The following is a 13,229-nucleotide window of genomic DNA, read 5'->3' as shown; positions in this document are numbered from 1 at the left end:
GCCTCTCCCACAGCAACCCTAGAATCATGAGACAGAGACAGCACCCCAGTCAGTCCTGGCCCACAGGGAAGTTCCAGCTGCCACAGAAGGACAACTGAGGTGTGCCATCCAGCCCACCACCTTGACTCAGCCAGGGATGGAAGGATGGGCGGCGGCGCATCCAGTGCCTCCACCACGTGCCAGGAGCCGAGCTGGACGTTTGACAGGCGTTATCTCACATGGTCCTCCCCAGAACACTGCAAGGCAGACACCAGCAGCCCCTGAGGCTTAGAGACTGAGTCCCTTGCCCAAGGTCAAACAGGAGACAAGAGGCAGAGGACGGGAATGTCCTCCCCAGGCCTGTGCAGGGCAAGCCACCAACCTGACCAAACAGGCGGCACGTCCTCTTTCCTCCCAACTGCGGGCTGGCCACTCCCAGTTGACATCTGGGCAGACGGGGGTGGGGGGTGGTGGTTCCAGGCCTGCATTTGAGAGCCATTCCAAGCCCAGACCACCAAAAGAAGCTCACAGCAGAGACCGAGGGTTTGCAACGACAGTCCTAAGCAGACACCAAGGCCAGGCACAGGCTGGGCAGCTTCAGGCCTCACCAAGGCCACCAACGGCGCAGTGTGACCTCGTGGAGAGCCAGAAGGCCCAAGGGTGATAGACCTCAGGTCACAGAGCACATCTGAGGCCCTGGGGGCGGGTCTGGTAGCCCCAGAACCCAAAGCACTTGCCAGGCCAAGTGGATAATGAAGAGAGACAGCCCTCGCCCTCGCCCCAAATTAGTTCCAGGTCTCGTTCTAAGCAAATCTGATGTCTCTCCCCTGCTCACACCTTCCCGTGGCTGTCTGATAAGATGAGGATAAATCTATATTGGTTGCCATGGGTGCTATACTGCTCCTCCCAGCAGCGGGCAAGTGACCGCAGGGTCACCACACAGCAGTCACCAGACTCCACACACTGAGTCCCCAGGCTTGTGAGGCCCGTGAGCAGACATGCTAGCAGCTATCACGAGGTCCAGGCAGGGCTTCGCGAATGCAAGTCAGGACTTCCAGGTACTGAACAAGCAGAGTTCAAGGCCACTTGGGGCCCTCCGACACACGGTGTGGTTGCTACTAAGAACCCCTGGCCAGAGTAGCTCCCAGAACAGAGATCAAAGTGAGGAACAGGCCTCGGGGAACAGCCTTGGCTCCACAGGGCCAGATCACCTTGGGTCAGGGCTCTGCCACTGCCAGGCTGGCAGGCAGGTGGCAGGGGCTGCCAGGGTGGCACCTGCCAATGGTGTGGCCAGCTGGCGGCAAAGGCTGGCCTCAAGGAGCAGACACCAAGGCCACGCACAGCCTGACCCCGAGGGAGCCCACAGCTGGCCTGGTGCCATAGCCTGGCTGCCATGGGTGGTCTCTGCAGCCTGCCAGCAAGACGTCTCTCCACAAGCACCCGCCTCCTCAGGCCCCAGCTTGTGCACGGAAGGCCTTCCACTGGGGCCCTGGGGAGCGGGCTGGCCTGAGCAAATGAGGGAGGCAGACCACCGTCAGGGATCCAAGGGCATGCAGGGGGTCAGGAGGAGCCCAGAGCAGGCAGCCCACAGAGGAGGCAGCGCAAAGCCCCTTGGGCCACTTGCTGCCACGTGACATCGTTGCTCGATCTTCTGATTTAAAAGATTTTTGTTTATGCTGTCAAAAACTCTTAGAGCACAGTATAGGGCAACAAAACCCCAGCCGCGTTTGGCCACTGTGCACTCTCTGAACTTCCATCTTCCAGCACCTACTAAGTTCTGGGTGTGGTGCCAGGAACTTGAGGACAAGGAAACCCGCCCACCTCCTCTCCAGTGTGCCCACTCTTCTCCCTCTGCCTGCCACGGCCCAGCCAGGCCACAACTCCAACTTCCCTTACCGAGTACCAGTCAGGCACCCTGGCATCTTCTCCACCTGGCAGCCAAGAGCCAGCATCCTAATCGGCAAACCAGGCACACTGCCCCCCTGCCCCTCAGCTGGACCCCAAAGCCAGGAACTGTCCAGCCCAGCTGCCCCCATCTTCATCTACTGCAGCCAGCCCCGTGCTGCCCCTCTCCATACCCCAACCACGCCAGCCCCTTGCCTAGATCACTGACCAAGTGCCTTCCAGCTGGGGGCCTCTGCCTGACCTCTTCCCAAACTCATGGAGCTTATGCTTTCAGGATGGGGCACATCACTGTGATAGGGAGGGCTCTCCCTTCGGCCCACAAGGCTCCCATGAAGGGTCCCTTCCTCAGGGAAGCCCTTCCTCTGTGATGCCCGCAGGCACACTGCCCCCACCCCATGGGGAGCTCCATGGGAGCAAGGCTGTCTGGTCCCGGTCACCTCTGAAAGCCCAGGACCAAGAGGGTGCTCGGTAAATGTGGAAAAGGGACCTGCGCCTGCCAGCCTCCTCCCCCTCCTCCTCCTGCCCCCACCCCACTCGGTCTCCAGAGCTCCCGACCTGTGAAGGGAAGTGGATGCCCTGCCTGCCTTAGGGTCCCACTGCACCTCCACCTCCCTGCACCCTTGGGCCCAAGAGACAGAACTGTGTGTCCATCTCCACACGACCCTCCCTCCGCATTAAGATGTGCATGAGAGCAGGCCTCGCAGGGCAGCAGATTCAAGTGGCAGCTGCAGCCTTTTCCAAGGAGGGAGGGAGAGGGCCTCGGGGAAGCAGAGGCCCAGCCAAGCCTGTGCTGTGTGTGTGCAAAGACCTGGCCTCCCCAGGCCCGGGCACAGGGCCTCCAGCTGCAGAGCTGAGCTGTCCAAGGTCTTCTTCACGCCCCCCGACAAATCCCAAACGTCCCTCAGAGGTCTCCCGTCCCGGCCTGCTCAAGGCCAGGCCCACAGAGAGAAGTCAGTACCTGTACTGTGAGCAGGCATGCCCTCTTTCAAAAGGCTGCCCAAATAAAAACCCCACTGAAGAGACAGTTGAGAATTCAAAGCTGCCAAAAAGAAAGGACGGGTGGGAGCCTGCCCAAGTCACACAGCCTGCTTCTTAGACAGCCTGGCACCCAAGTGCAGCGCAGCAAGAGCCATCGGAGGGGCCCCTCTTCTCTTTCTGGCCCAGGCTGCCCCTTCATGCAAAGAGGGGTACTGCACAGGGGACAGGAGTCAGGGCCAACCAGAGCCCATCCGGCTGTGCCATTAGCCCCTCCTACGAAGTGACCCTGAACAAGTGGCTTCCCTGCCCCCAGCCTCCGTTTCCCCATCCACTGGCCAAGGAGGCTCGCTCTGCCTGTCTCCTCCAGAGAGGACTCGCCGTAAGGTAAATCAACGCCTCCCTCTCGCTCCCTCCCACCACCAGCCACGTGCATGGGGCAGGCCACAGGACCAGTGCCAGCTGGGCACAGAGACCTCTCAGGATGTCTGGGATTCCTCCTGCCTGAAAGACAGATTGGCTCAAGGCTGGAAGCCTGTGCCCAGCCTGCCCTAGGGAGACCACAGCCTGGTCCACTGCTTCCCGACTCACCAGACTTGGCTGGGACGCATCCCTCCTGGGACCCCTAGGAAAGCCTCCCAGATGCCATTTGGATGCGTCTGCTGGAAGGCCTCTAGGCAGAGACATTGGCAAATGCCCACGGTGCCCCAGTGCCAGCCCGTGCCTGGCACCAAGTCCACAGCAGTGGACTTCAGCTCCACCCCCACCTGTGGCCCCGAGGCCCCTTTTCCTCAGATCTCACAGGATCTAGCCCAGTGCCTTGAAATCATCCAAATCTGGATTTCCCTGTACCACCCAACCCACTAAAAAGAACCTCCTTCAAAGGTCTGAGGACATGACATGAGGCTGTAGCTGCTTCAAGCCCTCCGCCACCAAGGCAAGGCAGGGCCTTGGAGCCGGACCTGCCCACATTTAAATCACAGCTCTGCTACTCTCTCGCTGAGTGACACGGGTCTATCACTTTAGGTCTCTTGACCCCAATTTCTTCATCAGCTCACGGGGTGGTTCAAGGACTCAGCTGATCATGCATTCGAGGTGCTCAGCAGGTCCCTGGCATCTAATAATGCACAATCAAAGGCAGCTTAAACCCTAATGATAAAATGGTTATTTTCCCAGTTGCATTTCTAGCCAGATGACCTCTCCGGATGGCCGAGAGGATGAACAGACACAGCGTGTGCAAAAACGCTCAGCACGGCACCTGGCACGTAGCACTGAACGTGGTAGCTGTGAGGATTATGGCTCACAAGGCCTCAGAAAGATGAGGCTGGGGAACAGCGCAACGTACCACCTGTTCTACCTGCTCAAATTGGGTCAGGCTGGAGCTGTGTACCCAGCTGTTGCCATGGCACCCAACACACAGGGAAACACTCTAGCTAGGAGGGTGGCTGCTGCAGGAGTGGGGCCTCGGGCCTGCTTTGCTCAGACACCACCCACGCTGCCACCACCCCCACTCCCTGGGACATGTCGGGGGTCTCCGGGGTTACGGACAGCGTGCTAATAAACTGAGCAGGTCTCGTCACCCCTGACCCTACCCCACCTCCAAAACAATAGGGCCTTGGCCCTCTGGAGAGGTGGGCTGTGAGGAGGGGCTCCCAGGCTGCAGACCAGGGTGTGTGGGATGGGGGTGGAAGGGTAGGAATCCAGGAACCCCCATCTCCTGGGCAAAAGCCAAAGCAGCTCTAAAGCAGCCTCAAGTCCCAACGTGTCTGTTCCCTCCAGCCACACATGCCCAGCAGCAAACAGGTACCCAGAGCTCACTAAGTGCCCAGTTGTGTGGGGTTCAATGTCAGCTCTTCCCTCCTCATGCCACTCAGGTTTCATCCAGGATGAGGGCTGGGAAAGCCTGTTTAGGCAGGCTCAGCCGGGTTCAGGGAATCCATGGCCCCTTGCCAAGAGGGAAGAAGGGGAGAGGGAGGTGAAATCCAGACACTGTGGGCTGAGACCTGGAATTTTCCAGACTTTCCCGGATGAGGGGGCAGGTTTAGGGCAATTGAAAGGCGGACAGGTAGGGTGACAGTGGCCCCAGGGCCTGGGAAGCCAGCTGAGACCTCAGCCTGGGGCTGAATACTAATTCTTCAGCAGGATCCAAGACCCTGCCCCCAGCCCTCAGGTCAGATGTAGGCTCTCTGCTGACTCCACCTGGTCCCCCCAAGACCTAGGAGGGGCTGGGGCCTGGGCCCCTCTACCACAGTACCAACAGCTGCTGCAACAATCTGCCTGGTCAGACATGGTATATACAGCACCCACTCCCCATCACAACTCTAGGGGTGGGCACGACCTCTCCCATTTCACAGAAGAAGAAACTAAGGCTCCAAGGCAGAACAGGCTAAAAGCACATCCCGAGTTTGAATCTGGGCTCTGCTGTATTAACGCAGAGAAATCACTCCCTCTCTGAGCCTCTGAGCCACCTCTATAAAATGGGAATAACAATACTACAGGCCTCCCCCAACCTCCACTCCGCTCCATGGCAGAGTCAACAGGTTAAGTGAGAGGTGCTAGTGAAACAGGGAGCAAAGCACCAATAATTGCTGGTTCTTGGAATCAGAGAGGTTAGGTAACTTGCCCTAGGTCACGGGGCCACTCACTGGCTGACCCCAGGCCCTAGCTCTGAGCACCACAGCCCTTTCCCAGAAAGGCTGGGCTACTCTGTGGGTGGCCACGGGATCACAGGCTTCCCAGGCAACGAGGACAGCCTCCCACCCCCACAGCAAAGGGCAGCCCTCGTCTGAATTCCTCAGATAAGCAGCTCCCAGCCTGAGCGGACCCAAGTGCACAGAAAAAGCACCCCACCCTGTCCCACACTGGAGATTCCTAAATCTGCGTTAGGCTGTATGCATGCCTCCTTTCCCTCCTCCCAGCAGAACATTCGACCACCAGATTCATCCAACAGGTCTCCAAACAGGCCAAGTTCAGTTGACAACTGCCTCCTTCGAGGTCCCTGGCAAGCCACCTACTCCCTGTTTCTGGGCCTCCGTTTCTCCATCTGTAACAGGCACCCCATCTCAGAACTGTGAGGCAGCTCCAGCTAACTGGGCCCACAAGGAGGCCTGAGGAGCAAAGGGACAGACCAAGGAAGGGAGCCAGTGGGTCACAGGCACTGGGCCAGGCCCTGCACCCCATTCTCTCTGCGGAAACGTCTTCACAACTCTGACAGAGAGACCTGTACTGGGCCCACAAAGTGGCCGAGCTAGGACTCAAACTCCCATCTGTCACACTCCAGGACTATGTGACCCCAGATGGGCCCAGGCAGTGGGCGCAGCTTGGGAACTCAGCCGCCCTCAGCAATGAGCCGGGCAGCTGGACCTGCAGGATGGGGAAGAACACAAAAACTAAACTTAACCGAGCCCCTTTCTTTCAGAGAGGGCAGCAGCCTCCTTGACAAGGGCATTTGCAATGCAAAGCAGTCCAGCTCCAGCCAGAAGAGGACAGTGACTCAGAGGGGGCTGGGCGGGCCAAAATCCAGCCACCACCCTCCAGCCAGACCAGGAGTGCCTGGGGCTGGACCTTCCCAGGAGCCAGGGAGTGCCAGGGAACCTGTGGCTGGCCCGGGCTCTAAACCATATGACAGCCCGAGTGGCCAGCTGGGTGCAAGATGCCCTGGAACACTCCTCCCCCCTTCTCAGCCCTTCGAGGCCAAACCCCGCTGGGCTCTTCATACAAGTCTGCAGAATGGGCCTACTGTGGGCTGTGTGCAAGGCCCCATGAGGGGGCTGAAACAACAGGCCCCCAGGTATCCGGCTGGTCACCTGCAGATGGGTGCCCAGCACCCTGCCAGCTTCCTCAGGCCCAGACCTCCCAGATCACAGTAGTCCTGCCTTGTGCAAACCTGCCTCAAACACACATAATCTCCAGGACTCTCTGGACCCCAAGAGGCACTTCCACACTCGCCAAGTGACTAGATCTGGCTCATTATCCCCCTTCCCTGCAGGCAGACCTGCCTCAGCTCCTACCTTGACGACAAGCTGACAAAATCCCCGCCATCCAGCAGCCGGACCTTGCAGAAGAGGACCCCGTTCACAAAGGGGACCGCAGTCAGCTCCTCCAGGGTGAAAGTGGTTTGGAATTTGAATTTCTTCTTCTTCATCAAAAAAGCCATGAGCGAGTTCCCTGAGTCTGAAGCCCCGAAGGCCAAAAAAAGGGGGGGAGCCAGAAATCCCCAGGATTCCTTTCCCTACACCACACCCCCTCCTCAAAACACCAGAGCCGGATTCCGCCCAGATGGTGGCTGGGGCGGCAGAGCGGATGGGGATCTGAGTCCGGAGGGCCCTGGTCTGAACTACCAGTCCAGTTCGCAGGCCGGCTGGCTTCACCCTCGGGGAGCTGGGGCTTGGAGGTGTTCGGAGTGGCCGGGGGCTTCACCGGCATGTAAACACTGGGGCATGGCCCAGGAGTCAAGGGAAGGGATGGCGGGCGGCGCGCGAGCGGCCGCGCTGGCGGACAGCATCCCGAGCCGCGGTCCCTGGGGAGCTCATGCCGCGCGACTGGGCGAGGCGGGCGGACCGGTGAGACTGAGGGCTATGGGCGGCCCGGTGAGGCCGAGGGCGGCCCCGCCCCCGCCCCGCTGGCGGCCGGGGGTAGGCGCCCACGCCGCGCCCACGCTCCCGCTCCTGGGTGCCAGGCAGCCGCGCAGGTAAGTCCGGGGAGGCTGAGGGCACCCCCAGGGGGCGGCCGGGAGCTCTGGGGGCCTCTCCGGGAGGCGCGTCGGGGACGCTCCGGGCCGGGAACGTCCGGCCACTGCCCCCTCCCGGCGGGCACCGGGCCGGGCTCCAGGCAGCAGGGGCGCCGCCTCCTCCTCGATCGCGGGTCCCGCTCCGCGGGCCCCAGCGGAGCTGAGGCGCCCCTCCGGCCGGCCGGTGGCGCCCACCTCACCCGCCTCACCCGCCGCCTCTAGCCAGCACCCCCGCGAGCAGCAGCGCCGCCGCCTGCGATCCCGACGCCACCGGCCGCCCGACGCTGCGCGGCCCAGCTCGGAGAATGCCGAGGCCCAGAGCGGCCGCCCGCGGAGCCGCCGCTGAACGCGGGAGGGGCGGGGCGCCGGGGGCTCAGCCCGCCCACGAATGGGCGGCCCGGCGGGGCGGGCGCGGAGTGCGATTGGCGGACGGCGGCGTGGGGCGGGACTCGCGGGAGGCCGAGGCAGCTCGAGGCGTTCGGACTGGTGCGTCGCCCATCTGGGCCCGCCTCCTCGGTCTGGGCGGAGCGGAGAGAAAAGGCTAGGGGCCCTGGGGAGGCAGTGGGAGGTCGCGGGGCGGAAAGCCGGGGCCGGCAGGCCGGCAAGGAGGAGGGCGCGAGCAAAAGAAAAGGAGAAACAATGACGAGAAGAAACAATATGAGCACTATGGCTGAAGTGGCCCTCCAGTGTCCTCCCAGACTTGAGTTCGTTGACGACTAGATCAGGCCCGGAAGGTAGCGAGTCCCATTTTTCAGAAAACACACCCAAGAGAGGTGGCCGGAACTAGACCATGCAGGTGTTTGGCTTCGAATCTCTATTTCTCAGCACTGAGGAGGGAAGTGCCTGCAAAGGCTTCGCCAGGGCTTGAGTTAAAGCAGTTCGTCACGCAACCTGTGATAGAACCATCTTCTCCCTTTCCAGGCTTCTATCAAAGCCTTTTGTTGTTGATTAGCTTCTTACCTAGTTATGGCTGGTATCCCTGCCTGCATTAACTGCCCTGGACACAGAGACCAATTCAGGAGCTTTTAACTTCCCAGGCCTTCAACATATTGCAGTTCATTGATTCAGTCCCCAAATGTTTAGGTGCCCCTGAGCCAGGCTCGGATTTAGGAGTGAGACTGGTGGGCCTGCCATCTCCAACCTCGCCAAGCTCAAGATCAGGTGGAGAAGCAGACAGGGACACAGGCAGAGACAAATCTGGTGGATGAGGACTGTAATGGGGGACTTAACAGGGAGCTCAGTGGAGGCAGGGGTGGAGGGGAGGGGGACTCAGAATGCCTCACAAAGTTATCCAAGCCGCTGGCAGGACGCATACCCTGAGTCAGGCAGGGTCCAGGCAGAGGGAGCCTCAAGAGGCCTGGCGGCCAGAGACTGCAATGCCCACAGAAAGCTGTGAGTACCTCCATGCTCCTGCACTGTGGCTCTTTGAGAGATGCAGGAGGCGAGAGGTATGGCTGGAAGGCCTGTAATGGCTGGATCTTGCAGAGTCTTGTAGATCAGAGGAAGGAGGGGAGCTACGCACACGTTTTGAGCGGGAGTGACCCAGACAGATTTGCTTTTTGTTAGAAGAAGCTTGCTCTGACTACAGGTAGTGTGGAAGAGAAAAGATGGGAAACGGGTGAGGGGCCTGTTGTGGTGATCCAGGCCAGAGATGATGACAGCGGAACCACAGCACTGCAGGAAAACTGGAGTCTGAGAAGCATTTGAAAGACAAGTCAAGTGCACCTTCGGATGAGTTAGGTTGGGACATGTATCTGAGGACTCAGATTTCTGATTCCTTCCTGATTCCCAGCCGTAAAATGGGTGGCAACCTGTACTTCTCTCCAGTTTGTCCCATAATTTGAAAAACACAGTTAGCCAGATAGGAGAAGAATGATAATAGCAGCTCCCAGTACTTTTATGTATCCCCATGTACAGCCAGGTAAGTTGAGGCCTGGAGAGTTTAAATTACTTGACTAGGGTCCTGACCCTGGAGCACAGGCACTAGAGTGCTAAGCTGTGCTGCTCACACTGGGGTAGGAGTGGGGGTTCTCACTAATCCTGGCTGGACCTGCTCCACAGGGGAAAGGCCTGTGGCTATCTGACCCCAGAAGAGGATTTCAGAGGAGGGAGCCAGCCAAGGATGTCCCAAGGCCCGGCTGACTTCTCAGCTGTGACCGTGAGTAACCCCAGGCCTCTCCAACAGGAAGCAGGGTGGGCCTGGCTGCCAGACTTAGCTCGGGTCGGGTATTTATCTCTCTGAGCCTCTGGGCTGGGAACCCAGGAAGTTTCCCTTCCCTCACTTCCTAGGTGGGTCCTGGTTAAGGGAGAGAGCTAGGTGCCAGGACAGGGTGCTGCATTTGGGGCGAGACAAGCCTGAGTTAGGATCCTGGTTCTGCTGCATATTGGTAGTATGGCCTTGGTTCGAAACACCAAGACTCAGGGACTCCAAACTGAGAGGGGGTTCAGTACGGTCTGGCTAGGATCGCTTGCCCTGGAGCCAACAGAACTGGGTCCGAAATCTGGCTGACACAACACCGACCACCTGTGTCACACACACTTTGGGTGTAGTTTTGCATGCATAGGAAGGAATCTTGAAGGAGACACTCTAAACTTTCTCATCTCTGAGCCACAATTTCTCCGTCTATAAATTAGGAATAAGAATATCAACCTTTGGGACTTCCCTGGTGGTCCAGGGGTAAAGAATCCACCTTCCAATGCAGGGGACAGGGGTTCGATCCCTGGTCAGGAAACTAAGATCCCACATGCCGCGGGGCAACTAAGCCCTGGTGCCACAACTACTGAGCTTGCACTCCATAACTAGAACCCGGGTGCCTCAAACAACAGGGCCCATGCACTCTGGACCCCGCCTGCCACAACTAGAGAGAGAATAAAAACCCACACACCACAACCAGAGAGAAGTCCACGCCACAACTGGAGAGAAGCCCGCGCCGCAACGAAGACCCTGCGTGCCACAACGAAGACCCGATGCAGCCAAAAAAATAAAGAAAATAAAGAAAGAGAATAAATAAATATTAAAAAAAAAAAAAAAAAAAAAAGAATATCAACCTTTCCAGAAGAGGCTGTGCTTGCAAAAGGCTCAGGCCTGGAGGGACATGGGGATCTGAGTTAGTAGTCAGCAGGGAGCTCCAGGCTGGCACTTCCTTACTTCTCCAGCCCCCTAAATTCCCAAGCATAGCCTGTCCTTCCTCCCTGAGGCCCTGACCGGACATAAGAGGAAACCAGTACCTAATAAGATAATTCAGACAAGTAAGTGGTCTGGAAAAGGAATCCCAGGAGAATTTGAGAGAGGATGATCGGATTGGGAGTCCTGATTTAGATGATCAAGGAAGGCCTCTGCAAGGCGTTATCTCAGCCCAGACCTACATAAGAAGGGGGCCCCAAGCACAGGAAGCCCTGGGAGCAGAGGCAGGAGCTGGCATGTTTCCAGGACTCTGTGTGCCTGGAGGGGAGTGTGTGGAGGGAGGAGAGAGAGGCGTGGAGTCAGGCAGGAGCCAGCTCACGTGGGCCCTCTGGGCCTGGGAGGAGTTTAGATTTTAGTCTAAGCCGGAAAGGACACCATGGGAGGATGTAAGCAGGTTGGTGACAAGATCCAAAATACCTTTATGAAAGTCCTTTCCAGTTTGAAAGTTGTTTCCGGTTCTTTCCGTTCTTTGGAGAACGGGCTGCTCGTCAGCAGGCGAGAAGAGAGGCAGGCGGACAGGTGAGGAGGCTATTACAGCCATTCCAGCGGGAAACTGGTGGTTCAGACCACAGTGGAGCCAGAACAGAGGGAAGAGAGAGGGAACAGCTGTTGAGAAGTGATAATAGTTACCCCCTAGAACTGTTTGAATATTCCCAGGATTTTGAATTCAACTGAATGGCACCAGGTTCTCCTAGTCAGGACGTAAGTGAGCATAAGCAGTGGAATAGGAGTGAGGGAGGAGTAGAGGGGAATGGAGGAGCCGCCTGGGACATCAGGCTGTAGAACAGAATCACAGCGGGAGAAAGGGGGGGTACCCTTAGAGAATCCTTACCTTTATCTGGCCCTAGACAAACTCTTGTGATGCTATCTTCTTCTCTCTCGTTACAGCATGAGCTTCACAGGATCAGACACCTCACCCATGGTGTCCCCACATCCAGTTCATGGCCTGTCACATGATAGACAGTCAATAAATGGTTGTCCAAGGGATGGATGCATATATATCATGCATATGCATATATCCATACATATGTATAGATGCATATAGGAAGGGATAGATGTGTGGATGGACGGATGCGTGGGTAGATGGATGACTGTAGATTTAACCTTGTCACCTCCTATTTTAAAACTCCTTGGTGTTGCCAATAACTATCAAAATTCAATAGGCACAAGTCCATTTAAAGTAAGTTACCCAGGGATTCCCTGGTGGCGCAGTGGTTGAGAGTCCGCCTGCCGATGCAGGAGATGCGGGTTCGTGCCCCAGTCTGGGAAGATCCCACGTGCCACGGAGCGGCTGGGCCCGTGAGCCATGGCCGCTGAGCCTGCGCGTCCGGAGCCTGTGCTCCGCAACGGGAGAGGCCACAGCAGTGAGAGGCCCGCGTACCGCAAAAATAAATAAATAAATAAATAAATAAATAAGTTACCCAATAGCAATACTCACACGTGTGTACAAAGTTACATGTGCAAGATGGCCCTGCACCATTATATATTATACGAAAATATTGGCAGCAGCCTGATGTCTGACAGTAGGAAGAGGGGGTCTTTGAGGGGAAGGACTGTGTTTTGTGCCTTGCTCCATCCTCAGCACCTGGGATAATAGCCAGTACCCAATAGGGTTAAATAAATACATATTTGTGGAAGGAAGGGAAACATCATCAGTGAGATGCTGTCCAGCTGTTGAGAAGGATGCTGGAGGTGTGTGTGCCGAGGTGGGAGATGTCCACCCTATCGTGGCAAAGCAAACACAGACAGTACTCATTTTTGTCAAGAAAAATAGATCTATGTGTGCATAGAAGAGAATCCTTTCAGGGCACAAACCTGTGTCCCCTGCATCGGCTGGCGGACTCTCAACCACTGCGCCACCAGGGAAGCCCATAGAAAAGAATCTTGAAGGATACACTAAATTGTTACCAGAGGCTTTCAACTAAGGAGAGGGTTTGGGGGGAAATGTTTATTATTTTAATGAATATTCTGGGATATTGTTTGGTTTTTGTAATATGATAGATTTATTTTATAATTTAATAATATATAATTATAAGGATATTATTAACAAAAGGCTTCCATGCTTGGCCAACACCCTCTGGATAAAGTAAAAGTTTCTTTTCTTTTTTCTTTCTTTTTTTTTTTTTTTTTTTTTTTTTAGGTAAGAAGTGGATTTCTTTAGGGAGATACACATTCCATAGACAGAATGTGGTCCATCTCAAAAGGTGAGAACGGCCTTGGGAGAAACACACTCCACAGACAGAGTGTGGGCCATCTCAGAAGGCGAGAGCGAGTCAAAGGTTCTTAGAGAAAAAAAAAAAAAGGTTCTTAGCCAGGCATTCAGTCCCCTCTGAAATCAACTGCTCAGCCTCTCCCTGCCTGCCCTGCTCGGACCCCTTCATCCCTGCTCAAAGGTCCTGGCCTTGTCCTCTTGCCCACCTGGTGACACCTACTCAGTGTCAGGCTTCAGCTCAAGCA

The 13,229-nt window shown here is 56.9% G+C and overlaps 2 protein-coding genes across 4 annotated transcripts in view; one reads left to right on the top strand and one right to left on the bottom strand.

The window, feature by feature from the left end:
* The window catches only part of EEIG1 (estrogen-induced osteoclastogenesis regulator 1), a 36,598-nt gene extending 29,095 nt beyond the window's left edge, over window positions 1-7,503 (bottom strand). The window contains exon 1 of one of the 2 annotated variants that reach the window (XM_082624327.1): window positions 6,870-7,503. In XM_082624327.1, the coding sequence (XP_082480453.1) occupies window positions 6,870-7,015 (146 nt within the window). In that variant the 5' untranslated portion in view covers window positions 7,016-7,503. The remainder of the gene's footprint in view (window positions 1-6,869) is intronic. The other variant, XM_082624328.1, reaches the window with a different exon arrangement.
* LOC309805982 (uncharacterized protein) lies at window positions 7,299-12,953 on the top strand (the record flags this gene model as incomplete). Of its 2 annotated transcripts, none has more annotated exons than XM_082624345.1 (4): window positions 7,299-7,549; window positions 9,650-9,746; window positions 11,430-11,474; window positions 12,913-12,953. In XM_082624345.1, the coding sequence occupies 3 exons, from the start codon at window positions 7,299-7,301 to the stop codon at window positions 11,445-11,447; spliced, it is 366 nt and encodes a 121-aa protein (XP_082480471.1). In that variant the 3' UTR covers window positions 11,448-11,474; window positions 12,913-12,953. The 2 variants fall into 2 exon arrangements, with proteins under 2 accessions (XP_082480471.1, XP_082480472.1); XM_082624346.1 differs by lacking the exon at window positions 12,913-12,953 and adding an exon at window positions 11,661-11,750.
* Between the last annotated feature and the right edge of the window lie 276 nt (window positions 12,954-13,229).

The sequence above is a fragment of the Mesoplodon mirus genome, assembly GCF_964341445.2.
Source record: "Mesoplodon mirus genome assembly, chromosome: 1".
Classification (NCBI taxonomy): domain Eukaryota; kingdom Metazoa; phylum Chordata; class Mammalia; order Artiodactyla; family Ziphiidae; genus Mesoplodon; species Mesoplodon mirus.
Note: the sequence above shows the minus strand (reverse complement) of the source record. Positions and strands in the feature narration are given on the sequence as shown.